Source organism: Callorhinchus milii, unplaced genomic scaffold (genome assembly GCF_018977255.1).
Source record: "Callorhinchus milii isolate IMCB2004 unplaced genomic scaffold, IMCB_Cmil_1.0 Scaffold1, whole genome shotgun sequence".
Classification (NCBI taxonomy): Eukaryota; Metazoa; Chordata; class Chondrichthyes; order Chimaeriformes; family Callorhinchidae; genus Callorhinchus; species Callorhinchus milii.
Window position 1 is genome coordinate 131057740 of NW_024704742.1, and position 27201 is coordinate 131084940.

At 44.1% G+C, this 27201-nt stretch overlaps 1 protein-coding gene across 1 annotated transcript in view; it reads right to left on the reverse strand.

Moving 5' to 3' along the window:
* Window positions 1–27201, reverse strand: part of celf4 (CUGBP, Elav-like family member 4) — a 536216-nt gene that overhangs the window by 102175 nt on the left and 406840 nt on the right. The window contains exon 4 of the mRNA XM_042335783.1: window positions 5311–5439. Coding sequence (XP_042191717.1) covers window positions 5311–5439 — 129 coding nt within the window. The remainder of the gene's footprint in view (window positions 1–5310; window positions 5440–27201) is intronic.

Below are 27201 nucleotides of genomic sequence, written 5' to 3' on the forward strand. Positions count from 1 at the left end.
ACAGCATTTCTTTCTTCCTCACAGTCGATAGGAGAAGGAGGAACGTCAAGATGAATGGGACGTCAGGCTGTCAGTGAATCCCACCGTCCATGTTCGAATGAACATTTGTCAGAGACCACTCTACTGGTCACCAGGAGATCTGCTGCTCAGCTCCTCTCGAGAATGAGATCTAAATATAAACCAATGGGCTAGCAAATAGGATACTAGTAATAATAAAATAATAATCCTTGCATTCTATATAGAGCCTTATTGCATCGTTGAGACGTCTCAAAGCGCTTCACAGGTTATACTCTAAAGTAGATTTACTGTATATTTTGTGGGTGAAACGTGACAGCCAATTGTGCACACCAGTGTCCCGCAAACAGTCATGGAGTGAGTGCTCAGTTTTATTTGGGGGCATTTTTGGTCAGGAAACCGGGAGTGAGAAACTCCTTACTTTTTTCGAATAGTGCCACGGGACCTTTAACGTCCACATGAACAAGCAGACGGGACTTAGTTTAATATCTCATGGATAACAAATGTGAGGGTGTATGTGGGGTGGGGGGCGGGGAGGGGGTGGGGGAAATTGCAGAGGGATAGGGAGGGGTCCAAATCATCCTAAATGCATTTCCTTTCCTTATTTAATGAAGTTTGTTAAAATGAGTGTTGAAATACATCTAGCCTTTCCAGCTGAACTCCCACTCCCCTCCCCTAGATAATAATAATAATAATAATCCTTGCATTTGATATAGGGCCTTATCACGTCTTCGAGATGTCTCAAAGCGTTTCACAGAATATACTGTAAAGTGAATTTACTGTATATTTTGTGGGCGAAACTGTAGATTTATTTAATATGCATTATACATTTTGTTATGTGATTGTTTGAGGTTCTGCTCTGCTGGTGATTAATGATTGCTAACAGATAACAGTTGTTTCATGCGCAGGACAAGGAAAAATCATCGGGGTTTTATCTGGCTGATCTCAGTGTTAAAACACAATGAACACACTATTCTACTATTCTATCTCTTGTGCCCCTCAATCGATTTACTTTTCATCCCATCATAAACCTGCGATGAAAGGATTTGCTATTTTTAGTAACCGTGTAAAATGATTCGCAATGATCTTTCTCTTGTATATTGATCCTCTTTGTAATGTCTGCGGTGGCTGTGTTTTGCATTGCTCTGATAAGAGATATTATCGCTGGAAACAAAACATGGACCAAACTTGGTGTCCCACTACCAAATATTCCTGCATCAGTCATTGCATGGACAGATATAGAACAAGGTTCTCTCCAACTGTGTTCCCAACCTCAACAGAGTACCTTCTTACACAAAATTCATCTCTTTTTCATACCAGACACATTTGGGGTCTGAATCCGTGAGCACTGATTTGACAGTGGCCAACCTCAATTCATGTAAGACTTGCACGATTCCAAATCGCTTTGGATGAAGAAAGCTCTTCGGCTCATCTGATGTTACCCTTCCAGAATACCCCTCACATTGTTGTCCTGTCCTCTGAGGACAAGGATGGGAGGGAGGGGAAGGGGTAGGAAGAAGGTGGCTGGAGCTGTATCCAAAGAGAGAGTTTTTAGATGGCTTTTGGAAGGGGTGGGAAAGGCTGCAAGGTTGGAGGGATTTATACTTTACAGTGCTTTGAGACGTCTCGAAGACGTGATAAGGCGCTATATCAAATTCAAGAATTATTATTATTATTATTATTTAGGGAGAGTTCATAAGTGTCTGAAAGCTCGAGCATGGGAGAGGGTAACAAAGGGATCTGAAAGAGTTGGGGCAGAACTACAAGGGATGATCGGAGACAGGGCATGAATCACGGGCCATTTGAAGCTTAGAATGAGGATTTTTAAAATCAATCTGTTGAGGGATAGGGAGTTGTCAGAATCTCACGAGAATGGGGAAGGATGATAGGTTCATGGAACTTAATGTAGAAGAGGATTCAGGCTGCAAAGTTCTGGATGGGCTGGAGCTTGTGGAAGGTTCAGCTGGTAATCTATCAAGGTCTTTATCTTTTTAACGGCTTTATCCAGTGCCGCATCTCATATCGCTAGTGTCTGATGGCCTGGTTTACAGTGAATAATAATAATAATCTTTATGTTTGGTACTGGACCTTTCACGACACAAGGGCACCTTTCACATCACAAATCACTTAACAGGAGTTATTGTAAAGTGTAGTCACTCTGTATTTTATAGGTGAACAAGGAAGTCAATTTGTGCGCAATATCGCACGAACAGCCATGAAATTAATGATCAATTTTATCTTGGGGATTGTCGGACAGGAAACCGGGAGAAACTCCCTTCTCTCTTCCAATAGTGCTGCGGGATCCGTAACGCCCACCTGAACAGGCAGATGGGACCTCGGATTAACAAATCATCTGAAGGACATCATCTCAAACAATGCAGCACTCTCTCCCCAGCATGGCACTGTATAGTCAGCTTCGACGATATGAGTTTCAAGCCCCGAAATGGGGCTTGAACCCACTACTTTCCAGCTTAGAGGTGAGAGTGCTACTGACTGAGCCAGGCTGACAGAAATAAATTAATATGGATCAGGGATTCTAGGTCCTGGTACAAGTATTGGTGGTGCCCAAGAGAAAGGAACACCAGCGCAGTCAATCATATCATCAACCATGAGCTCAAGGGGCTTCTTCAAATTCTTCCTGAGTGCGTACAGGAATTTTGGGCATGTCAGACAGGCTGATTAATCTCTATCAATTTACCTTCTCCACCTTGAGGTGAACAATGGTTTTGAAGACCTTTGTAAATTCCTTCCATATTGTAAGAGTGCTGCTTTTCATCGCTCATTTTACTCCATCCCTTAAGCCAGTAGTGGCCAACTTGTAGCCCCAAGGGGCCATCAAGAAGTAGCTCTCCTCCTCCCCACCGAATGTTTATACAAGTCTAAGTAAGTCCATGTTATCACTTTTTTCCTGATTGAATATTTCTCGATTTATGGCACACATCAAGAAATATTCAATCAAGAGAATTTATTTTGTTGGCTGATCATAAAGGTTGGCCACCACTACCTTAAGCCTTTCTCTGGCCTGTTTGAGGGACAGTGTGCAAATGGGCTGCCTACAAATACAGTCGCCACACTTTACAGCAAACCCTGTGAAGTGCTTTGAGATGTTCTCCTGACATAAAAGGCACTGTATCAAATACGAGGAGTATTTCCTTTTTAAGCTGAGCAGCTGCCACGTTTGTGCTGTTGATGGGCTTCAAAATGACCCAGCCGCATTACATTATATAACTGCTCTCTTTGCTGCCTTTATGGTTCTTTTGAACGCGCTGAGCAATGACACAGGCGTGTCAGACCTACGTGGAAATGGTCTGAGCTTTAAATCAGCTTCGCACTCAGTTCTTTTGAAGCAGAAAATAGTGTTTCAATAGTGATTCTTGGCCTTCCAAAATCAGACAACACTTTCAACTGCTCCATTTTCAATCTGTAGCACAGTTGTCTGGTCCGTCCTTGACATGGCAATAACCTCACTCCCCCAACATTCCCCCTTCAGTTTTCCTTTCAATATGAAACACGGTTCTCTTGCTCCGTGTTTGATGCATATATGGTTCCTGTCTGATTCACTCTGTAATGTGCTTTGGATAGTTCCACTTTTTTTTGCCCAGTGCCAGACTCGCTTCCATGCACCCATCGCATCTCTCTGGTTTTACCATCACTTTACTTGTGATCGCAGAGCGAAATGCGGTGGGGAGGTGATGAGGGTGGTGTTGGCGCAGGTAAAAAGTGACCAAAAGTACAAAGATAAGTCTTAAGACAGGCTTTATAGGTCCTGGAGGGGAAAATCTAGATCAGGGGTAATCTTGTTATAACAAGATCCTCTGGCTCCAATATCTCAAAAGATCTTTCAAAAGCAAATCAGATAAACTTCTTTTAGAAAATAATATCTTGGGATGCAGTACATAGTTTGGGACATGACATGTGTATGTGACTACGCCTAGCAATTCTTACGTTCTTATCTTGAGTTATAAGCGAAACATGGGGAGTGAGGCGACATTAGATCCAGTCATTGCCCCCTTCCAGTCTCTTTAGCCATTTCAGACCAGATCGCCAATAGGACAGGTCAGAGAGGGACAGAGATAACCATCGCTGGTCATGTTCACCACAGACACGTGCAGCGTGTGGACTCCTACAGATAGGTTCTTATCTAGTGCTGATCACTGCTGTTGTCTGTGGGACCAGCTTCTGAATAAAACAGAGGATCACGAGCCCATTCTGACTGCATCTTTCCTCCTGTTGCATCTGTCACTCGTCAACCTTCTGACCCTCCAGCCAGGAGCTATTCCCCTCAATGACTGACAGGCGCCGCCACAACGCCTCGTTCCCTCTGCTGGCCACACACATAATTACATAATATAACCCTAAATGCTGGACGGGTCAGTAGATCTATTCTGCCGTACGACTGGCTGCACAATGGGGGTGTTTAGCCTCCCGGGTTCCACATTCTGCCGTGCGCAATTGGCTGCTGCGTTTCGCCCACAAAATATACAGTCAGTTCACTTTACAATATATTCTGTGAAACGTTTTGAGACGTCTCAAAGACGTGAGAAGGTGCTATATCAAATGCCAGGATTATTATTGTTACTATTATTATGCTTTCACTAAGAATAGGAGAAATCCAGTTACCAGGTCCTCTGGCTCCAGTCTCCCAGACGCCCCGTCCTCTCACTCGTCTACAAATCCCTTCACGTCCTGGCACCTCCCTACCTTTCTGACCTGCTTTCTCCCCACTCCACTACCCGCTGCCTCTGCTTGGTTGGCCCTGGTCTCCTGTTTGTCCCTCCACTGCACCATCGCCGGCTGAGTGAAGGGAGTGGGCAGAAGAGTGGGGTATGAGCAAGGCACAAACAGAGCACACAAGATGGCGTTGGCAGGATTTTGATGCTCTGGAATGGCCCCTTTTAAATACATCTCTTCTTTCTGTCAATAAACATCTGGGCAACAAACATCTGGGAACATGCTTAATTTTACAGCAAAGTGATCCAGACATTGAAAGTGCCATTCGTAAATGGGTCATAGTGACGACACAAGTCCTGCTGCTGTGAGCTACGAAGACACATTTGATTCCTATGAGCTTCTCTTTGTGAATTTTCTCAACACATACATACACACAACCCACCCCCCGCCCCACACACACACCCATACACACACACACATACACATACACACAAAGCCATGCATACTCACACCCACACACACACACACATACACACAAACTCATACATACTCACACTCACACCCATACACACACACTCATGTACACATATGCCAAGCACGCACACCGAGCGATTGTGATCTTACCTTTGCTATTTCCATCCGGCCCTCGAAGGATTGTGCATTCTTCAATGTTACCGAAAGCTTCGAATAGTCTTCGTACGTCTTCCTCTGACTGTTGTTTGTTCAGCATGCCCACAAACAATTTTCTGTCTTCTGGAACAAAAGTTAAAGGTGCTTACCACATCCTCGCTTGTCAATGTTATTTCACATTCAGTAATAAACATACACAAAGCAACTGATGATTTACGTTTGCGAATTGGCAGTTTAGATTTCCTTCACTCCCCCTCCACCCCCCACCATATTCCATCTTAGAACATTCTCACGTTAAACCAGAAGGTGGTCGTCACTTTCAATGCGATTGTATAAAAATATCTTGACAATTTATCGCTCTGACAGATTGATGCGATCTGTAGAGTATCTGCTTTCCTCGCTCATTAAAAGTAATACATTTTTACAAGATCACAACAGGGATTATTCTCCCCCCAGCAGTGACTGTATTATACAGTGTGTTTTTTTTCATTTTAATATGGCATATTGGGATTTTTTTTGCTTCACCGTGATGGATAGGGTATCTTATTTGTTTCAGATGACAGGAGACAGAAGGCTCCCCCATACCTTCTTCTATCCGAATTGGAAGTTGTTACGTGATAGGAGCTAAAACAAAATGCCTGTAAATCTGGGTCTTTCAACCTCAGCGAAAAAGACCACCTCTTCCATATGGGTCTGACATCTATTCAGGCTCCTGTTCATTTTTGACATCCTGTCTTAAGATGGCAGCAGTGCATCAGAAGCAGACAGGCCAGTATTGCAATACTCTATACTTTACTCAGCGTAATTTATACAGCGCCTTTCACGTCAGCAGGGTGTCTCAAAGCGTTGGACAGTGCTGGCTGAGCACCCAAGCCGGGCAATAGGGGGGTGGAGAGGCAGGCTTTGAAAGTGACGTTCCAAAAAGCCGGGGCGGAATAGCTCAAAACTCGCCTGCCAGAGTGGGGTGGATAGGATGGCGGGAAATGAAATAGGCCAGTATAGCTTCTCAACCCATCGTCTCTCATGCCAACTCACATCTTAACCACACAAGTGCCTCTCTGCCTGTCCAGCTGGAACCACAATGATTAAGGCTGAGTTATAAGTTGCTCTGAGACCATAACAACAACTTGTATTTATATGGGATAGCGTCTCGGAGCATTTAAGGTAAAAGACCAACATATAACCCTCACATGAATATAACTACTGTACATAACCCTCACACCTATAAAACCATTGTAATATGACACTCACATGTACAGAACCACTGCATACACCCTTCACACCTACGTAAATACTGTATATAACCCTCACTGCAAATGAAATTTCACTTCTGGGCTTTTAGTTATATCACAGCACACAAACCTGCCTATCATCAGCTGCCTCTATATCAGTGTTGAACGAGTCACACAATATAGCTGCAATTTATTTATCAAACAGAACAACGGCAACCGAAACAACAACATCTTCGATTTTATTGGCCGCATTGCCCTTCATAACAACATTCTCTTCATTTCCAATTGGTTTGATTTGGTGAAGCGCTACAGGATGTTTATTCTATGTGAAAGGCCCTGTACGAACAAAAGTTGAACGGAAGTTTTATCTTGTGAGAAGGAGCTGAAAACAGTGTAGAGAAACCAATGTCTAAACCACTGTTCGTTTTGCTTTTTAAATTTCTGCCTTTTGCACCTCGACCAAAACGGCTGGCAGGCTTGACTGGGCTGCGGACTGGTACAGAACAACAGCTTGGCTTGACTTGGCTTCTCTCTGTCTCTCCCACCCTTTGTACATCCCACTGTTAGCCTGGCTGATGGAAGTGACTTGGCTGTGCTGGGAATCAGGGAAGCAAAGTCACAACGCTACATTTCCCTGGCTCTGCCCTCCTCTCTTCCTCCTTCTCCGCCCCAGGCGACTTTCTCGGGAATCTTAATTCAGAATAAAGTATTGCCTGTGATGTGAGCTACCCTGAGGAATCATTGCTGTAGAAAGGGTAGCGAGCAGCTGCAAGTTATCTGCAGGGCCAATGAAGATAGTCACGTCAGCTTCTGGTCGAAACACAACGAGAAGCTGAGGGAACGTGTCAGGATTTTTTTTCCTCTCCTTTATTCGCCGAATGATAAACTGGGTCAGAATTGATCAAATCTATCACACCCACAGCTGTGAGCGGACTGGACTGGACTGTCAGATCACCACAGCAGGGGCTCAAACTGTACCCAGAGTGTAGTGCGTGTCCTGCGGTGGGGGATGGTGGGGGGAGCTGGAGGGGTGTGGTGGAAGGCCTACTGATGGCAGTAAAATGGGTCGGCACCAGATGATGTAATGCAGTGAGAGTGGAGGTACTTTATACATAAGTGGAATCACTGCCAGCAAAATAATAATATAGTAATAATAATAATCCTTGCATTTGATACAGCTCCTTATCACATCTTCGAGATGTCTCAAAGCGCTTCACAGAAAATACTGTGAAGGGTAGTGACTGTATATTTTGTGGCCAAAACGCGGCAGCCAATTGCGCAGAGCAGTCATGGATTGAGTGACCAAATTATTATTTTTTCAAAAAGATTTTTTTTAAAAGGGAGCGTTACCCCCGGATAGGCAAAATATGCAAAATATTGAAACAAGAGCGACAGATTTCACTTGTATGCTACATTTTACATGGGGAGAAGGGTTTCCCAAAGCTCTTTACAAAGAAGGAATGGGAACCTGAATTAATGATAATAAATAATAATAACTCTCATGTTTAATATATCATGCCTTTCCCAGTGTCTCCAAGGATTCACGGAATTTACTGTAACAAGTGTAGTGACAATTTTTTAGGTGAACGTGGTAGTCAATTTGTGCACAGCAATGTCCCACAAACAGCTATGAAGTGAATGACCAATTATTTATTTGAGAGATTGTTGGCCAGGATAGAGGGTGAAACTCTTTTTTGAATCGTGCCATGGGATCTTAAACGTCCACTTGAACAAGCGGACTGGATCTCGGTTTAAAATCTCATTCAAAGGACGGTACCTCCAGCAACTCAACAACCCCCACAACACTGCATTGGATTGTCTGCTTAGACTATGTCTAGGGACGGTGGTTGGTGGGTGGGGGGGAGTGTTGGAGATTAGTGGGGGAGGTGAAGATGCAGTCAATGTGATCATTTTTTAAACCAGTTTTGAAGGCAGAGAGCGAAGTGAAGAGAATTCAATTTTTTCCAGGAATAGTTTTCCCTCTCACCCACTCCCCTCTCTCTCTCTCTCTCTCTCTCTCTGTTTCACTCTCTCTCTCACCCGTTCAAAGCAACTCATCTTCATGGCATAAAACCAAGGCCAATGCAAGTTGCAAGCAAAAGCTTGGAGACCAATGCCAGTGGGATGGCCAAATCCCTGGGCTCTTTCGAGCACACTCCAGAGAGGAGACCTTCAACTAATGATCCATCTTCAAAGGCTGAAATCTGTTCAAACGAAAGTGCTTTAGGGCATACATGGGACTGTGCACTGTCTTTCTCCCACAGTGCCATCGCCCTTTAAGAGTTGAACAGAAGCTAATTTATTTTGAAATACGCTGCTGTATATTTAATAATAATCCTTGCATTTGATATAGCGCCTCATCACGTTATTGAGACATCTCAAAGCGCTTCAAAGAATATGCTGTAAAGTGAATTGACTGTGTATTTTGCAGGCGAACGTGGCAGCCAATTGCACACAGCAGTGTCCCACAAACAGTGGTGGGTTGAGTGACAAAATTATTATTACCCCCAAAAAGCGATCTGCCGATTGACTGCACAACGCTAAGCTGTATAGTCAAAGTCCTGCTTTAAGCGCTCAGTGACGTTACCCTGGAGGGCTCTATCTAAGTGCAAGTTGTTGTTGTTGTTGTTGACTAACAACTGAACTCCTATTTACTGCTAGGAAAACAGAGGTGTGTGGAGTAAGGAAACTTGCCTAATGTTTCGCCCTGCCCAGGAATCGAACCTGGGTCCTCTCACTTGCAAGGCGAGGGCTCTAACCAATACGCTCCAGGACTCCACAATTTAAAAATGAAACAGTTATCAGAATACTTGAGGTAAGACGTACAAGCGATAATTAACGGATTGTTTTTGTCATGTCGGGAGAACTTGTCAAAGTGCTTCCCAAGATTTACTATAAAGTGTAGCGCGGTTGTCCGAGACAGCTCTGCGTGGAAGGCTCTATATGAATCGAAGTTCAGTGTAGTGACTGGGCAGCTTGTAAGATCAGCCACTTAAACAGGTCATAAAATGGGACAGATTCAATGTTTCAATTCAATTTTTCGACGTCCTTCTCACCAGCCTCCCCAGCTCCACCCTCCACAAGCTCTGGATCATCTAGAATTCCATAGCCCGCATCCCATAACAATAGAAACCCCTTGTGTTTGATTACAGAGTCTTATCAAGTCATTGACATTTCTCAAAGTGCTTCACAGAATTTTACTGTAAAGTCTTAGCTGCGGTGTATCATGCAGGTGAACAGGGCAGGCAATTTGGATACTCTTACACGTGGTGATGGCTTCCCACATGTGTCAGACACCCAGCTGGCCAAAAACAACCTGCATCAAACTAACCTTGTCAGACTCCAGTTGTCTCAACTGCTGTGTTCTCTTGCCTTTGCTGTGCTAACAAACGTGTCACTGTGCTGAGATCTGTCAAGCGAGTTTTGTTATTCTGAATGATCGCAGCCCGCTATTTATTATTGTTATTGCTGACAAGGGACCGAAAAATCCAATGACTCTCACTGGCGTAAATTATTTAGTAATATTTTATCCGATAATGCGAGCAGACCAATTACCAGAGCAGATTGACAATAATAATGTGCGCTGCCATGTTCAACAACTTTGTCAGGATTCCAAATGTTACGACGAGAACATTTCGGAAAATTGTGCGAAGGAAAAAAAANCGTAGCTGTTTGTTCCGATCTGCTGGTCCTCCTGATAGTGACAGAGGTGAAAGGTGGCCCATGAATGCGTATTGTTGGCTGGATATTGTGGACGTTTCTACGTACAGTCAATTCACTTTACAGTACAATTTCGTGAAGTGCTTTGAGACATCTCAAAGACGTGATATCTTGTGATATCAAATGCAAGGATTATTATTATTATTATTTAATCTTACAAGCCAAACTCTAAGTGCTAGGGTGGTCCTAGTTGGACAAGCAGTGGGACAGGTTGCCAAACAGCGATATCAATGGCAAACTATGCGGTTTTAGCTGGTCAGACTCCATCAGTTACCCCAACGCACACTCTGGGATCCCCAAGCCTTGGCTCTTGCCAATCTGTGCCTAATACTTTCCGGAGTTGGGTAAATAGGATCCGTCCCTTCAGGGAGAGAGAGAGAGCATACTATTCCAACAATCTATCTCTGAAATTTCCATGATCAAAAAAAAGCTGGATTTAATTTTATTTTAGCATTCGTACTGCTGGGCAGAGTGACCGTTCTTTGGGCTGAAGAGGATGTTTGTAAGACTACTGATGCTTTATATTATGTCAACAAGCGGAACTGTGGAACAGATATTTGCAATCTATCTTACCCTGTTGACTACTGTTTACAGGCAGCATATGTCGTGTCTGTGTTTGCTTGATGGGATTGTAACAGATTTCCAATAGTGCAGGTCTACTAATTCACATCAAATTAAATGCAATGCAGTTAATGGAAAAGTTTCCGAGCCAGACAGCGGTAGCTTAGTCTATCCAATGATCTCAACACCGGGGAGTACGTTCAGGTCTACAAAATACTCAGTCATCACACTTTAGAGTTTGGGCTTTCATGTCGGGAGGATGTTTCCGAGCACTTCACGGGATTTACTGTGAAGCGTAGTGACTGTATGCAAGCACTGCAGCCAACTTGCATACAACTATGTCCCACAGACAGCCATGAAGTGAATGACCAATATTATCTGTGAGACTGTTGGCCAGGACGCCAAGTAGAAACTCCTTTCTCTTTACGACTAGTATCACATCCACCTCAACAGACAAACGGGACCTCAGTTGAACATCTCATCTGAAGAACTGCACCTCCAATAACACAGCACGCACCCATTCACTATGTCAATTCCAAACCCGACATGGGGGCTTGAACCCACTACCTTCTGACTCGGAGACAAAGCAGGCTGTTATGAAAGTGACGGTGGGGGTGTTGAGGTTGTATAGGATGTGCCTAAGCTTAAGTGCTGAAAGCTATTGTAATAGAAGTTGCAATTCAACATCTTGCGCTGTTTGAATCGTCTCCTTGTTCGGAAAGTGTAACATGAAAGTGTAACACTCTGTTGCTGTTGTTTTCAAAGCTGTCAATAACAATAATTGAAATGTTCCACTCACAGTTCACGGCCCTAATACAGTCTCGTACAATCTTGGTAACATCTCCGCCAGCCCCTAGACTATGTCCATAACTGAGAGGACATTAACTGCCTCGAATTAAACCGTGTGATTAAAATGAAAATCACAAAAGACAAAGGTCTTTCACACTGATGAAACTTGCTGTCAGTTAATCCCTCTTTACCATGCTTAAAAATTCCATTTCCTCCTTTGAAATGGAATTATATGTCATCTCATTTAAATTCCAGATTCAATATCTTCTTGCACCGTCTCTGTTCGCAATCTCTGATTACATTCTTCATTACTTTTATTGTTTCGGCAACTTTCTTGATTGCATTAAAATTCAGCGGCACTTCAAATTCCCTCCTTTCCTCCTTGCCTCCCTCCCTCCTCTCCTCTCCCTCATTCCCTCCCTCGCTCCCATCGCCCCTCTCCCTCCCTTTCCCCCTCTCCCCATCTTTGGGTTTTATTAATGCATTAATTTCTTTTCATATCCCCGCTCACATTTAAATTATGCAAAAAATGCCACCAGCATTTGGGAGAGACTCACTTCCCTCCCCCATTAACCCCCTACCCCTACTCGCCAACCAAAGTATGACTTGTGCAAGAACAATTAATAGGTAGATTGTTACATAGACCGACAGAGAATTACACTGAACCATTTTTCCTCTCTCTCTCCTAATGTCCTTAACACTTGTGAGATGACATTTCGTTTGCCTGGGCTTACTGAAAAAGATTAATTCAATATGTTTCCCTTGATTTTCTTCTGTGAAATGCATAGCATTCTTTTACACCAAAGTTATGACATGATTGCCTTTTTTTTTATCAATGTGAGACTTATGTGACAAGCAACAACAACAACAAAATTACATTTGTATAGTGCCTTTCACATCAGGAGGATAATTAATGTTTCGGATCCGAGCTGGGGTTCAGGATCGGGGAGGTTGTAGGGTAGGGGGAGAAGGAGGGTGACCGAAGACACAATCAAAGAGGAAGGTCTTGAGATGGGTCTTGAAGGAAGCAAGGGAGGGGCGAGGCAGAGGGACAGTGGGATGGAGTTCCAGAGGATGGGAGCAAAGTGGCAGAAGGCCTGCCCGCCAATGGTGGGTGGGGGTGGGGGTGCAAGGCGGGAGATGTGAAGCAGGCCGGAGTCCGCTGAGCAGTGGGAGCGGCAGGTTGGTAGGGGGTTAGAAGGTCGCAAAGGTAGGAGGGGAGCAAGGCCATGGAGGGCTTTGAAGGTGAGGACCAGGATCTTGAACTGTATCCTCTGTGTGATGGGAAGCCAGTGAAGTCAGGCGAGAATGGGGGTGATAGGGTGCGGAACCTAGTGCGGGAGAGACAACGTGCTGCAGAGTGGAGGGAGGAGTTGGGGGGGCCGATAAGCAGGGAGTTTGCGTAGTTGAGCCTGGATGTTAGGAATGTGCTTGTGAGGGTTTCAGCGACCTGCGGTGTGAGACAGTGGTGGAGCCGGGTGATGTCGCGGAGGTGGGGGATGGCAGAGTGGGTCATGGCACGGATGTGGGGTATAAGGGAGAGTTGAGGGTCAAACAAGACGCCAATGTTCTGGATTGGCTTAGCAAGGTGGAGTGTGCATCCTTGGATAGTGACGTTATCAGCACCTGAGGTGTGGAGGGGCTGACGGGAGCCAATCAGGAGAGCCTCGGTCTTGTTGACATTAAACTGTAGAACGTTAAATTCAACCCAGAGATTGAGATTCAATATCAAATTCTTACTGCTCTGCTCTGATCAAGGGTATGAGTCACAAGCTTTCTGCTGCACCCTGTTCTTGCCCTGCTAACGCATTAGTAATAATCCTTGCGTTTGATATAGCGCCTTATCACATCTTTGAGCTGTCTGAAAGCACTTCGCAGAATATACTGCAAAGTAAATTGACTGTATTTTGTGGGCGAAATGTGGCAGCCAATTGCACACAGCAGTGTCCCACAAACCGTCGTGGATTAAGTAAAACATTTTTTTCAAGGAATTATTACCCCTGAAAAGCGATTCTCCAATACTAGGTAAACAGATATGTGGAGTAAGGAAACTTGCCTAAGGTTTCGCCCTGCCGAGAATCAAACCTGGGACCTCTTGATTGCGAGGTGAGCATGCTAACCACTAAACCACAATATCTTATTATCACAAAGTCACTACGCTTCACAGTAAAATGTGCAACGCTTTGAGGTGTCTCAACGACTTAATAAGATGCTCGATCAAATGAAAGGGTTGATGTATCAATGCTATCAACACTCCTCATATGACGGCTGATGAATGCTTTCGTACAGCAAGAAAATTTGGACTCTTTCTCCTAAAGTCACCTTATTTGCCTTTATTCCCGATGTGAAAGGCGCTATACAAATGTAATCTTGTTATTGTTGTTGTTTATTTTTCACTGCAGCCGAATGCTTGGCTAATGATTTCCTAGATTTATCCACAGTAATAAACACAGAAATTATTCCTGAGGTGCACCACCATTTCACTTAGGATGCATTTCCTACAGCGCTGTTGCAGAAAATCACGTGCCACAGAGCACATCAAAGAATGTTACAGCGGGGGTGGTGGGGGTGGGGGGCAGCCCCAATGGTGTAATGGATAGAGCTGTATCTTACAGACCTTCGCTGGTTTAAATCCTGGTCTTTAGCCTTTCTGCACCCACCCCCTGAAACTCCATCCTGGAGCCCCTCTATCTTGCCCCCTCCATTGCCTCCTTCAAGACCCTCCTCTTCGACTGGGCCTTCGGTTATCTTCCCACCCACCTCCCCCACCCCCCTGCACTCCACCCCGCTTGACTCCAACCCGCAGCTCGGGTGCAAACCCTTGACTGTCCAGTGTCTTGGGGCATCTTACCGATGTGAAAGACGCTATATAAATGCAATTTGTTGTTGTTGGTGTCCTGTTCTGCATTTGCCGATCTTAGCTGAGGCTGCGTGGGTGGCTAAATTGGCTCCAGTTAGTTCTCAGAGCTAAAGAGGGGAAAATCAGTAGGGATCTCAGCTCCTGATCCCTCTCCTGGTTGTACTTGTGTGTGGCAGACAGGTGTGGAGAGGTCAGGCCTGGCTGTGACACCCTCTGTAGGTCTGCCGACACTCACTGCCAAAGCTCACACAAGGACAATGGTCCCTTGGTTTAGGTTACTGGAAGGCAACCAGAAAGGCAAACTAGATGCAACAGATAGACGCTATCACGGAGGGAACACGCAAAGCTAATACATTTTTCACACGCACTTTTGTAAAGGCAAGATGCTCAAATGCATAGGTAGTCAGCGGTTTGCTTTGGGAATCTTCAACACAAATAGATACCAGTAAACAATACATTAGAAAGCGCAGCCTGGCTGGATGGGTTATACCCAAGAATCTTCAAAGAAATCTAAGAGAAAATGAACAAGACTCTCATTAAATATTTTAGGAACTGAGTAAACCTAGAGCTGCACCAGAGGATGTGAGACATAGCAGCAAATACCACCCTGTTATTCAAAATGAAAGGACCAGTTTAACCTAGCATCAGTCTCGAGCAAAATGCTTGGAAGCATACACAGAACGCAATCAATGTTCATCTAAGCAGCAAAGGAGTAACTAGTGTGAATTTTGAAGCGATAGGTCAAACCTGACAAAACGGTTGGAATTCTATCAGGGCCTATTTTGACTTGTGGATGAGGGCTGCCCAGTGGAGATAATTTACTTACATTTTCGATGGGCTTTTTGAGAAAGTTCCCCACATGAGACTCTTCGAGTAAGGTTAAAGCCCAGAGTTCTGGCCAACAAGGCTCCAGATAAATTGTTCATTCACTTTGTGAGTGTTTGCGGGATTTTGTTGAGTGCAAATTGGCTTTCCGCGTTTGTCTACAAAATGCACTCGACAACAATTACCTGTGAATCACTTTGAGACATTTCAATGTTAAGCTATGTCAAAGGCAAGGATTATTTAAAGCTTGTGGAATGATGGCAAATTGTTGAATTCAATCTTAACTTGGAAGCTGTTTTTCTGTGATGCTTAAAAGGAACTTTGCAACACAAAAAAGGCTTAAAAATGAAGGCTCTATACAATAAATAATTATATTTGTGTAGCATCTTTCACGATGGGAGGATATCCCAAGGCGCTAGACATTCAGGGATTTGTACTCGAGCTGGGAGTTGGGATCAGGGAGGATGGAGGGCATGGGGGATAGGAGGGTGGCTGAAGACTCGACCAAAGAGGAGGGTTTTGAGAAGCTCCTTGAAGGAGGCGAAGGAGCGAGATGAAGGGAATGTGGGACGGTATACAAGAATGTGCCAAATTCTGCACGTCCTGAAATAATGAGAAAACAAGAGTAAATCTAGACCCAGGTAATTTCTCCCCAAGATTCACTCACCATTTGATCTGCCTGTGCTTGAGACAGCATCCTTATCAAAACATGCAATTCTATACCAAGGGTGCATAGTATGTGGCATATAATTCAATGGTTGAGTAATAAATACTTTGGTTTGGTGCTCTTCAAGGATGGTGGTAATAATAATAATAATATAATCATTAACCTCCTTGCATTTGATGTAGTATCTTATTGCATCTTTGAAATGTCTCGAAGCGCTTCACAGGAATTTACTGTAAAGTGTAATAACTGTGTATTTCGTAGGCGAATGCGGCAGCCGATTTGCACAGCGCAATGTTCCACAAACAGCCATGACAGTGAACAACCCATTTTATTTGGAAGAATGTTGGCGGAGAGACTGGGGAAAATTCCCTTCTCTTTTCGAATAACGTCATGGGATCTTTAACATAATAATAATAATAATAATCCTTGCATTTGATATAGCGCTTTTCACGTCGGGAGGACGTCCCAAAGCGCTTCACAGAACACACTGTAAAGTGAATTGACTGTATATTTGTGGGCGAACGCGGCAGCCAATTGCGCACAGCAATGTCCCACAAACAGTTGTGGATTGAAAAGGACCAATTTATTATTGTTTTGGGTTTTGGAGGGATTATTATTAGGTGTGTGGAGTAAGGAAACTTGCCCAAGGTTTCACCCTCTGCCTGGAAATGAACTCAGGTCTCTCACCTGCAAAGCGAGTGCTCTAACCACTGAGCTACAGGACTCCACGACAGGACTACAGGACATCCCACCTGAACAATTGGGTGGGGCCCTTAGTTTAATATCTCATCCGAAGGATGCCACCTCTGACAATGCAGCACCCCCCAGCATTGCACTGGAGTGTCAACTTGGACTATGAGCTCAAAGTCCCGACATGGGGCCTTGAAACCACAACCTTCTGACTCAGAGGCGAGAGCGCTACCGACTGACAGGCTGGTATCAATCAATATACGCCCAGGTACGAAATAAAACAGACACGCTTCCAGCTTTGCTAATCATTGGCCTGATTCATACCCTGCAATAAGAGAACGAAGGCTCTACCAGTCTGATATTTTCTTGCGTGCCCTTTCTGTGCATCCTATCGGACTGAGTTTGTCAAATTAGTGCTAACGTCGGGGCCCTTTTTTTTAAGCTGCAGATTCACGTCCTCTGGGAACGGGGACTGGATTGCAACTGCCCAAATACATTTAGTTTCTGTGGATCACCGACCGTCGGTGGCAAGAGACCCCTGTCTCCTTAGGGATCTTGGGACAAGTTTAGTTGTCCCCAGCCTTGGGCTGCTATACACGCAGTCTGGAGGAAGTCATCCTTCCCCTCTATCTGTGACGGAATGAATCTGGACTCTTAACCACTGGAAACAAAACTACATTTATGAAAAGTGCATTATTCTTCCAATTCCCTTCTGATTGAAAAAGTCAAGGCTCTGAGCTGCAACGTTTGATGAACCCAGAGGGAAACAACATCCTCCGCTCTCTCTCTTCCTCTAATACATCAAGTCAGGCAACCTAAGTATCTCTCCACTTGAAAGAGTCACATTTTCCATCGTTGACTGATAGAATGCATCAGTAAGGTGACAAAGCCATATACTTTCCTCCCCCCGCCTTCCCGCCCCCACCTTGAGTAGCAAGAGGGACATTTGTTCATGACAAGGCATGCGCAATTAACAACACTTGACATTAACTCTACCTGGCAGCAAGACTCAGATAATATGGATCGAAAAGGATCCTATATTTGAACAAGCTGTGCAAGACTGCTGGGCAAAGACTTAAAGAAATACATTTTTCCCAATCCTACCCCCCCCAAAGAACCAGAGGAGCCTAGACAAGCAAATAACCTCATTGTTGACTTATATTACATTATTACATAAAAAATTCATTGCGTTTGATGCTGTGCCTATAACATTGAAACATCTCAAAGCGATTCAGAGCAAATGGCTTGTCAGGTGTGGTAATTGCATACTTGGAGGTAAAAGCAGCACCCAATCAATTCATCTGAAGGGCGGCATGACTGAGTGTCAGCCTCGACAATAAGCTCAAATTCCTGACATGGGGCTGGAACCCACAACCTTCTAACTCAGAGGCGAGAGTGTTACTGACTGAGTCGGGCTTGACAACTTGCCTACAAAATGTATTACAGTATATCCTATGAAGCATTTTGAGACTTCCTCCCAAAGTAAAGGGCGCTTTGTCAAATACAAGAATTCTTAAACTAATAATCATTATTATTAATAGCATGGCAGCTAATCTACCCAGCTCTGAGGCATGTGAGTGAGTCCCTCCGGGCTGTTACAGCACGATAATGGAGGATGTTGGTTTGGAAGAGTGCTCAAAGGCACCTTGAGGAGCCAACAAGTAACAGTAACAACAACAACAACTTGCACTTATATAGCACCTTTCACGTGGGGGAGAATCTTGGGCTGCTGAACAATGGGGTAGTTTGACGCCAAGCCAGGGAGAAAGCAAAGGTGACAAGATCAAAGGCAAACTTGAAGAGGAAAGTCTTCAGAGGAGGCAGAGGAGATGAGGTTAAGAAATAATAATAATTCTTGTATTTGATATAGCGCCTTATCACGTTTTCAAGATGTCTCAAAGCGCATCGCAGAATATACTGTGAAGTGAATTGACCGTATATTTTGCGGGCGAAACGCGGCAGCCAATTGCGCACAGCAGCATCCCACAAAGAGTTGAAAAAGAGGTAAAGAACCAAAGGCCAGATGTTCCAGGGCTTCTGTCCAGCTCCAAGCCGTGTGTCCACCCCCAGATCCATCAATGCTGTGAAGCATGCCTGGCTACAGCCCTTGCTTCCTCCACTTGAAGGAGGCCTTGCTTTTGATGCTGACAAGCATTGCAGCATGCCAAACCTGACCACTTAATTAAATCCAAGTCAAGCAAAAGAGGGGGAAAAATAGAGCTAACTGTAGCCGCTTACTGTCAATTGTCTCCTGTGCCCTCGATGAATTCCACCTGACAGCTTACATCCTTTTCCTCAAAGTTATGGCAGCCCTTTCTTGTTCTGTCCCCTCCCAAGTGCCCACACATTCGCAAATCATCCCTCAGTTTCTAGCTGATCAGACACTTGTGTTTTGTGAACTATAATGTAACTGGTGCAATCTAATTAGATCTAAAGACGGTTTTATGTGTGTGTGTGTGTTTGTGGGGGAGGGAGGGACGACAAGGGGGAAGTAGGCTCATGGGAACATTATTGAAAGAGGAAGATGATTTTTTAAAAAATCTTTCAAATAGATTAATCCCTTTCAAAAGCGTGTTGTTTTTGTAGGGTATAATTGGGGTAATAATAATCATTGCATTTGATATAGCGTCTTATCATGTCATTGAGACGTCTCAAAGCGCTTTACAGGATATACTGTAAAGTGGATTGACTGTGTATTTTGTGGGCGAATGTGGCTTACCACATATAAAAAATAATAAAGGGCCGAATGGCCTACTCCTGATCCTACATGTTACGTTATGTTAATATATTATATATATCATATATCAAAATATCAATTGTAAGTGTTATTATTATTAAGTTTTTACTATTCACCTCATGGCTGTTTGTGTGATATTACGCCGTACAAATTGGCTGACCCATTCACCTAGAAAATACACAGTCACTGCACTTTACTGTATATCTTGTGAAGCACTTTGATACATCCTCCCGACGTGACAAGTGCTACATCAAAAGTAAGGATTATTATTATTACTATTCACTTCACGGCTGTTTGCTGGACATTGCCATTGGCTGCTGTGTTCCCTTAGACACACATGCAGCCACTATACTTTGCAGTGACTTTCCTGTGAAGCTTTGAGACGTTTAGAGTTGATGATCAGGCAGGATCTCTACTCTAAGGATTATTATTTATAATAACTGCTATTTTCGGCCAAATGCAAATCAGATCATCCAGCTGCAAAATGATATTAAATTATGTTAAACTACCACAGGGAAGGGAGATGAAAGCGAGCTTGATTCGAAACTCGAAGCTCGATTGTAACAATATTCTGGAATATTCCACCCGCTTCCCCCCTCACCCCACACACACACACACGCCAACACGGCAAGGAGCAGGGTGTAGCACAACACCCTATTGTCTTCCGAGAGGAATATAAAATTAATTATAAGAATAATCCTTCCATTCGATACAATGCCTTTCTGTGGCTGTCAATATTGAACCTCAAAGTGCTTTGCATGTCATACCGTAAGGCGTAGTGACAAAATATTCACTTCACGGCTGTTTGTGTGATTTTACTCCGTGCAATGTGGCTGCCGTATTCACCTACAAAATACACAGTCACTACACTTTATGGTATATCTTTTGATGTGCTTTGAGCCTATTATTTTGGAGGCGAATTGGCTATTAGTGTAGCTCCCCCCGCTCTCGTCCCTCCCCACCATTCCCCACCCAGCCCTACGTTGGGCCCACAGCCCCGTTCCAGTGCTAATGTACATTCGCAAAGGCAGGTTAGTGTGTAAAGCAGCTGAAGACTGATCTCATGGTGACACAGCCAGAGGACGACAGAATCAAAGTTGACATCTGTCAACTTACATACAGGGATGCTTGTCTGACCATCCAACCCAGGCAGAAGCTTACTAGCAGTGCGTCGGAGAGACCGAACGCAGGGTGTGTGTGTGTATGTATGTGTGTCTGTGTGTTCACTCTTGAAGGAACCAAAATGCACAAGGGCGGGAGGGACTAGTGCTCTGGGATGCTACCCTGTGTGAAGGGAGCTGTATAAATGCAAATTGTTGTTGTGTCTAAAGCCTCTGAAACACTCCCGCTCCTTGCAAATCCCAAAACAACAAGAGCATGTGATAAATCTCTTAAGCTTTTCTGCACTCTTTTATCCTTTAGGGCAGTGGCTTAATGTTTTATGCGCTTGGATTGCCTCTGTTCTGTCTTGCAAGACGTGTGAGACATTAAGAGCCTGCACGAAACTATCTATTCCCCGCATTAGAGTCAAGAAAACAAACGCGTTGTGTTTTTTTCATGATCCTAAATTAGATGAATATAAGGCTGACTCAAGATGCGTTGGAAAGATGGATGGTCCTTGGCCAACAATCCCCCAGATAATCTTGGTCACACACTTCAAGACTATTATTGGGACATTGCTGTGCACAAATTGGCTGCCATGTTCACCTACAAAAATACCCAGTCATGAAACTTTACAGTAAAGCCTGTGAAGGGCTTTGAGGCGTTTTGATGAGGTGATAAATGCAATATTAATTGCCTCGTTCTCTGCAACTGTAAAGCGCTCAGAGGCGCTACTCTCCTTGAATGAAGGACGCTATATCAGGTTGCCAGGAGAGGTGCTCGAGGCCAGGATATTGGATTCATTTAAAAAGCAGCTTGATGTAGGATGGTACGGTGGGTGTTCTGGAGAGATGAGATTGGATGGCCGAAGGGTCTTCTTCACCTTGACCAATTTTATGATCTTGTGAACACATACAACAACAACAACAACAAGATTTCATTTATAGAGCGCCTTTCACGTCGGGAGGATGTCCCAAGGCGCTAGACAGTTGGGTCAGGACCCGAGCAGGGGAGAAATGGTCAGGGTGAGGGGAGGGAAGGGAGGGAGTGAGGAAGGGGTAGAGAGTCGAGAGGAGAGCTGAAGCCAAGGTCAAAGAGAAAGGTCTTGAGACCGGCCTTGAAGGAGGAAAGGGAGGAGGCGGCGAAGGCACTGGGGGATGGAGTTCCAGAGCCTCGGGGCTGAGAGGCTGAAGGCCCGGCCTGAATTGGGCAGCAAAAGAATGAGGTGTGAAAGAGAACATGTGAGATCACGTGAGACAGACAGAGTGAGAGAGACGGAGTGAGAGAAAGAGTGAGAGAATGAGTGTCAATGGATCAAGTGAGACAGACAAAGAAACAAGTCAGACAGAGAGACAGCGTGAGAATCCAGGAGACAGGCAGAGTGAGAGAGATAGAGTGAGAGACAGAGTGAGAGCAAGGAGCCAAAGAGAGAGAGACAGACAGATAAACAGAGTGAGAGAAACAGACAGATTGGGAGATAGAGTGAAAGCAAGAGAGACAGAGTGAGAGCAACGGAGAGACAGAATGAGGAAATGAGTGAACGAGAGTGAGAGAGACAGCAGAGGAAGTGAGACGACAAATAAAGTGAGACAGAGAGAGTGTGAGTGAAAACAAGATGGATAGCCAGAGTGAGAGTGAGAGAGACTTGCAAAATGAGGCAATGAGTGAATCAAAGTGAGAGCCACAGACAGAGCAAGTAAGAGATACAGACAACGTGAATGTGACAGAGCGAGACTCAGAGCGACAGAGGCAGACAGAACGACAATGAAAGAGTGACAACGAAAGATAGAACGCTTGAATGAGAGACAGAGTGAGACAAAGAGAGTGAGAAAGTGAGAGATAGAAAGTGAGAGACAGAGCAGTGCCACGGGAACTTTAACATCCATCTGAACAACAACAACAAATTACACTTGTACAGCGCCCTTCATGTCAGAAAGACGTCCCAGGGCAATGGGCAGGATCGAGCTTTTGGACAGATTTTGGACACGAACTGGAAGTTGGGGGTCAGGAAGGGTGGAAGGTGGTGGGGTGGGGGGGCGGGTGGGTGGGAGGGTGAACAGGTCTATCATCTGAAGGATGGCACCTCCGACAATGCAGCACACCCCCAGCACTGCACAGGCAGCGTCCCCAACTGAACCAGGCTTAACAGCAATTGATCACGAACAAGCCCTGTAATTATTTGGTGCAGAAAAGCACCAGCCTTCATCCAGCGCAGCTCTAGCTGAATTGTGTGACGAGGCTGACTTGACTGTACAACAAGTGCAAAGTGAAAGGCTTTCTCCCTTTATACGATCCCAGGCTCTGTGTGGGCTGTGAGACTGCAATCATGAAAACCTTTTTTAGAACATCTGTGAGATAATGGCTCCATCATCTATCATTAAATCCATGAAGCCAATAATTTTTTTCTCTCCCCCTGCGTTCGCATTGCATGTTAGAGAGATTAATTAGAGCCTTTTAAACAGGTTAGTATGAGATTCTACTCAAAGCATGTTAAAAAAAATCGACAACCCTGACTCCAGTTCCCCCTCCCCCTACTCCATCCTCCCTCCATTGATTTACAACCACAACCAAACTTGCATTTAAAAAATAATATTAATAGTAATAATTTGGTCACTCGATCCATGACTGTTTGTGGGCACTGCTGTGTACAATTGGCTGCCTTTCGCCCACAAAATATAGACAATTCAGTTTACAGTGTATTCTGTGAAGTGTTTTGAGACGTCTCAATTATGTGATAAGGCGCTATATCAAATGCAATGATTATTATTATTATTATTTATATAGCGCCATTCACGCAGGATAGCATCTTGGAGCGCTTTACAGTGGCGGAGTCTCATGCCGAGTCGGGAAGAGGGGGAAATGACCATAGGAACGATCAACGAAGAAGGTCTTCAGGTGTGATCAGAAGATGGCCTAAGAGAGAGCAAGGTGGAGGAATTGAGGCAGACTTTAACCCCGATTTAGCATCGAATCTCATTTCCTTATTTTCTCTGCGACTGAAAACCTGGCACACAGTAAAGAGAGGGTTATATAATTGAATGCTTGCATTTGATGTAGCACATCATCCTATCAAAAAGCTCCCACCAAACAAGTCACTTCGAGTTGCGGTCATTGTTGTTGCAGAGGAGAGCATGCCAGCTGGTCTGTGCCAGTAAAATCCCCAAAACAGCTGCAATCAGAATGATCTGGTTGGCAAATTTGGACAAAGGAAGAATGTCAGCCAAGGCATTAGGAGAACACCCCGCTGTTTTTCTAAACCAGCCGTGGCCAACCCACGGCCTGCGGGCCAGAAGTGGCCCACAGGGACCCTCAAGAAGTGGCCCATCGAACATCCACCTCAGTCCAGGCGCGTCCGCTCCAAATCAATGACTTCTTTCCAGTAGTGATGGAGCGGCGATGCCCACTCCACGGCCATAAATGAAAAAATATTCAATTGAGAACATTTATTTTGTTGGCCACCACTGTCCTAAACAGTGCTACGGGACCTTTAATGTCCACTTGGGCAGATGGATGCGAGGCCTCGTTTTCCTTCTTGCCCGAGGGATGTTCCTTCCAACAAACAGCCATTCCTCTGTACTGAAGTGGAACGTTACCTAGCATCGTGAGCTCCAGGAAGCACTGATTATTGGAGAGTGGGAATTTGGAGATAGAGGTTTGTCCTTGTGAGAGTTAAAATGAGAGTCAGTCAGTGAGTGAGTGAGTGAGTGAGTCAGTCAGTCAGTCAGTCTGACAGTCAGTCTGACTGTCTGATTGTCTGTCTGTCTGTCTTTACGACCATTCATCTGACTGTTTGTCTGAGTGTCAATCTGACTGTCTGACTGTCTGATTGATATTTCTATATGCATGAAATAAACCTAAAACCACGTAGCTTGCCATTGCATTTGATATAACGCCTACCACATAGGCGCTACATCAAATTCAAGGATTATTATTATATTGCAATGATTGCCGAGTAAGTTTCCTGCTGCCTTTCCAGTGAGAACCAATCTATTCATTAGGGTCACAGAAAACCATTTATCCAACGTTGCTCATCATTTTGCCTGTTACTGTGTTCGTCTACAAAATATAGTCAATCCATTTTACAATATATCCTGTGAAGCGTTTTGAGACGACTCAATGACGTTATAAGGCGCTATATCAAATGCAAGGATTATTATCTACTGACCTTGCTGCATTATTTAGCAAAATCACTGCTGGTTTCCTGCAAATTTAATTATTTCCATAATTTTTACCTCATTGCAAATTTTAGTAATCGCATTTTCTCTAAATGTGTCCGCTGGGAGCTGCCGTGTAATCCCGTCTCGGTCCGCACTGGGCCGGCAGAGAGGAGCCTCGGAATAGGATGACTTGACGTTTTTGCAGGACAGAAATCCAGAGAACAAGACAATGACCTCATTGATAGCTGACCTCCTCGAAGCTGAGGCTAAAATGTGCTATTTGGTTTGAAAATAATAATAATTTGGTCACTCAATCCACGACTGTTTGTGAGACACTGCTGCATGCAATTGGCTGCCGCATTTCACCCACAAAATACACAGTCAATCCACTTTACAGTTATATTCTGTGAAGCGCTTTGAGACATCTCGAAGACGTGATAAGGCGCTATATCAAATGCAAGGATTATTATAAGGAATGTTGTTCTTGGCTTTTGTTGTTGCTGTCAGTACCAGGTCAGCATGATATACTTCTGCTTCCCAGAAAGAGTCCCCATTTCCACTACTCAGATTCCTTATTAAGAAATGCTGTTAAGCAAAGACACACATTAGACCCCATTGTTACAGCCCACGCTGTTTGTGCTTTAGGACGCACCTGGACAGCAGAACAAGAAGACACGGGTTTAGAGTTGCAAAGGGCAATTTCTGAACAGACACCGGGAAATTTTTCTTTACCCAGAGGGTAATTGTTTCAATATACAATCAATTCACTTTACAGTATATTCTGTGAAGCGCTTTCAGATGTCTCAAAAAGTGGTAAGGCGCTATATCAATTGCAAGGATTATTATTATAATTGACTAGAACAGTTTACCAGGAAGGGTGGTTGAGGCCAGGACACGGGACCCATTTAAAAAACAACTTGATGCTATAAAGGAAAAACAGTAAGGTTGAAATTCTGGAAGGATGAGATCAACCACTAATAATCATCCTTACATTTGATGTAACATCGTATCATCGAAACGTCTCAAAGGACTTCACATGAATTTACCATTAAGCGTGGTGAATTTATATATATTTGTAGGTGAATGTGCCAGCCAATTTGAGTACACTTATTTCCTGTAAATAGGCTAAAGGGCTTTCTGTATCTGAATCAACTTTGTGTGATAGTGTCACTCCCCCCTCCTTCCCAACATGAAAACAAATGTGTGTGTTTTGGTAGAAATTCTGCAAAAGAACTTTCAAGGGACTGAATGCTTTTATAATGCCACGAGAGACCCAAGCACACTCCAGCTCTCTAATAACATGAAAAATCTAACACCTAATTTCGATCTTCTGTGCATTCACTAAAGTGTATAAATCAGGCTTTCTGTCCCAGTCGCTCCACTGCTGGGAGCAATATAGCTTTGCTCCTGGCTGCATAAATATAGCACAAGTGCTATCTAGTTTCTTCGCAGTAAGTGAGACAATAAATGACAAGAAGACTGTAGCAGGCTAGAGTGAAAATAATACGCTGCAGGCATCAGCTCACTTTGCAAGAGTTTGATTATTAACTTTCTACAACGCTGTGTGGATTATTTCAAGGATGTTTCATTCACGGCCCCTTGGCCTCCGGATCAGATGTTAAACCGACGTCCTGTCTGCATGTTTGGGTGGATGTTAAATAATAATAATAATCCTTGAATTTGATATATTATTATCACATCTTTGACATGTCTCAAACTGCTTCGCTCGATTGACTGTGGATTTTGTGGCCGAAACGCGGCAGCAAATTGCGCACGGTAATGTCCCACAATCAGTCGTGGACCACATTTTCTTTAAAAAAAAGATCCCATGACACTATTCGAAAAGAGAAGGGAGTTTCTCTCTCCCAGTGTCCTGGCCAACAAATATAAAGATATTTAAAATATTGGTCATTCGCTGCATGGTTGTTTCTGGGCACAAACTGGCTGCCGTGTTTCTCCCACAAAATACTGTACGCAGTCAATCTACTTTGCAGCATATCCTGTGAAGTGCTTTGAGACTTCTTGATGATGTGATACGGTGCTATGTCAAATGCAAGGATAATTATTATTATTATTGCAATGGGTTCCCGCGTGTGTCAGACACCCGGCTGACTGAAAGGAATATAGTGGTGCCGTCTCTGTGTCTATAGAATACAGAACATCAGTGCTGTGTGTTGCTTGATTTACAGACAGCGTCCTATTACTTTGAACTGCCTTGGATGTAATGAACGACTCCAGATAGTTGAGAGTTCAGATAACCAAAAATCAATGAGTTAAATTGTTTGAGTGGGGCATGAGAGGGAGGGTTTCAGCAGAAACGGTTGCAAGAACCAGTTGGTTAATCACATACTGTATGCACTGCGTATGTTACTAAATTAGTAATTTTCCGCAGATCCCCGGTTATGACCCTTACATCGTTTTTATTGATTCATTTCTGTTAGTTATTTTATAGTCTTTTTCTCCCCTTTCTCTGATTAGCTCGGCTCTGTTGCTTCATCCAGCATTGTTCCCAGGCAGACAGCCAGCTTCCAAGATGTCTACACTTT